The sequence below is a fragment of the Plasmopara halstedii genome (assembly GCF_900000015.1).
Source record: "Plasmopara halstedii genome assembly, contig: Scaffold_292, whole genome shotgun sequence".
Classification (NCBI taxonomy): Eukaryota; Oomycota; class Peronosporomycetes; order Peronosporales; family Peronosporaceae; genus Plasmopara; species Plasmopara halstedii.
In genome coordinates, this window is record NW_020187213.1 from 127,131 (window position 1) to 127,922 (window position 792).

The following is a 792-nucleotide window of genomic DNA, read 5'->3' on the forward strand; positions in this document are numbered from 1 at the left end:
TTCGGACTTGAAGAGCTACGGCTACGACGTCAAGGATATCAACATGAGGCGAATGATGCTGGACAGCCTTCCTGACCTGTACGAGTATGAGCAGCTGCGCGGAGCAGTGAAGTATGGGCGTTCTGAACTCCGGGCGTTGATTGAACAAGCGGATGTGAATCAGTCACTCCGTGGCAAGGGAAATCGTGCAACTAATACAGGTAGCGGTCAACGGCAGCAGCAAGGAGGCAGCACATGTGCTCGCCATCAGCATCAAAATGGGAAACAAGGGAGCAAGAATAATCAGCACGGTGATGGTCAGCGAAAGCCGAAGCGTGACAGGAAGAAGAAAACTTGTCATCGGTGCAATGAGATCGGTCACTTCCAGGCTGACTGTACGGCTATTATCGATGGTGTTGCTGGGCCTGGTGCGGCTGCCACCTGTGGAGGTAACACTCGGACAAACGTTGGGACGCAACGGCGTCAGCAGCGCTCCAACTACACGAGTCGCGACGGCGAAGTCCGTGCAGACAGGCGTGGAGTTGCTGAAGATGATCTAGGTGTGGCTGCTGGTATTGCGATGGTCAGTCCGATGCTGGCTGTTCCGGACATGAAGAGTGAGAACTACAAAATGGCCAAGTCGCTACCAGAGAGATCGTCATGGTGGTGTTTCGACACAGGTTCCAATGTGCACTTGACCGGTGGTCGCTCTCTCTTTGTTCATCTCGAAGAAATTCGCCCAGAAAGTGTTGGCGCAAATGTCGTTGGTGTGGCCGCCACGACGCTAACTCGTGCGTCCGGCATTGGTCGAGT

The 792-nt window shown here is 54.2% G+C and overlaps 1 protein-coding gene across 1 annotated transcript in view; it reads left to right on the forward strand.

Moving 5' to 3' along the window:
* Positions 1-43: 43 nt before the first annotated feature.
* PHALS_05861 (Zinc finger, CCHC-type) overlaps positions 44-792 on the forward strand; it is a gene marked incomplete at both ends in the record, with an annotated part of 1,238 nt that continues 489 nt past the window's right edge. Inside the window, one exon of the mRNA XM_024723172.1 lies at positions 44-770. Coding sequence (XP_024574175.1) covers positions 44-770 — 727 coding nt within the window. The remainder of the gene's footprint in view (positions 771-792) is intronic.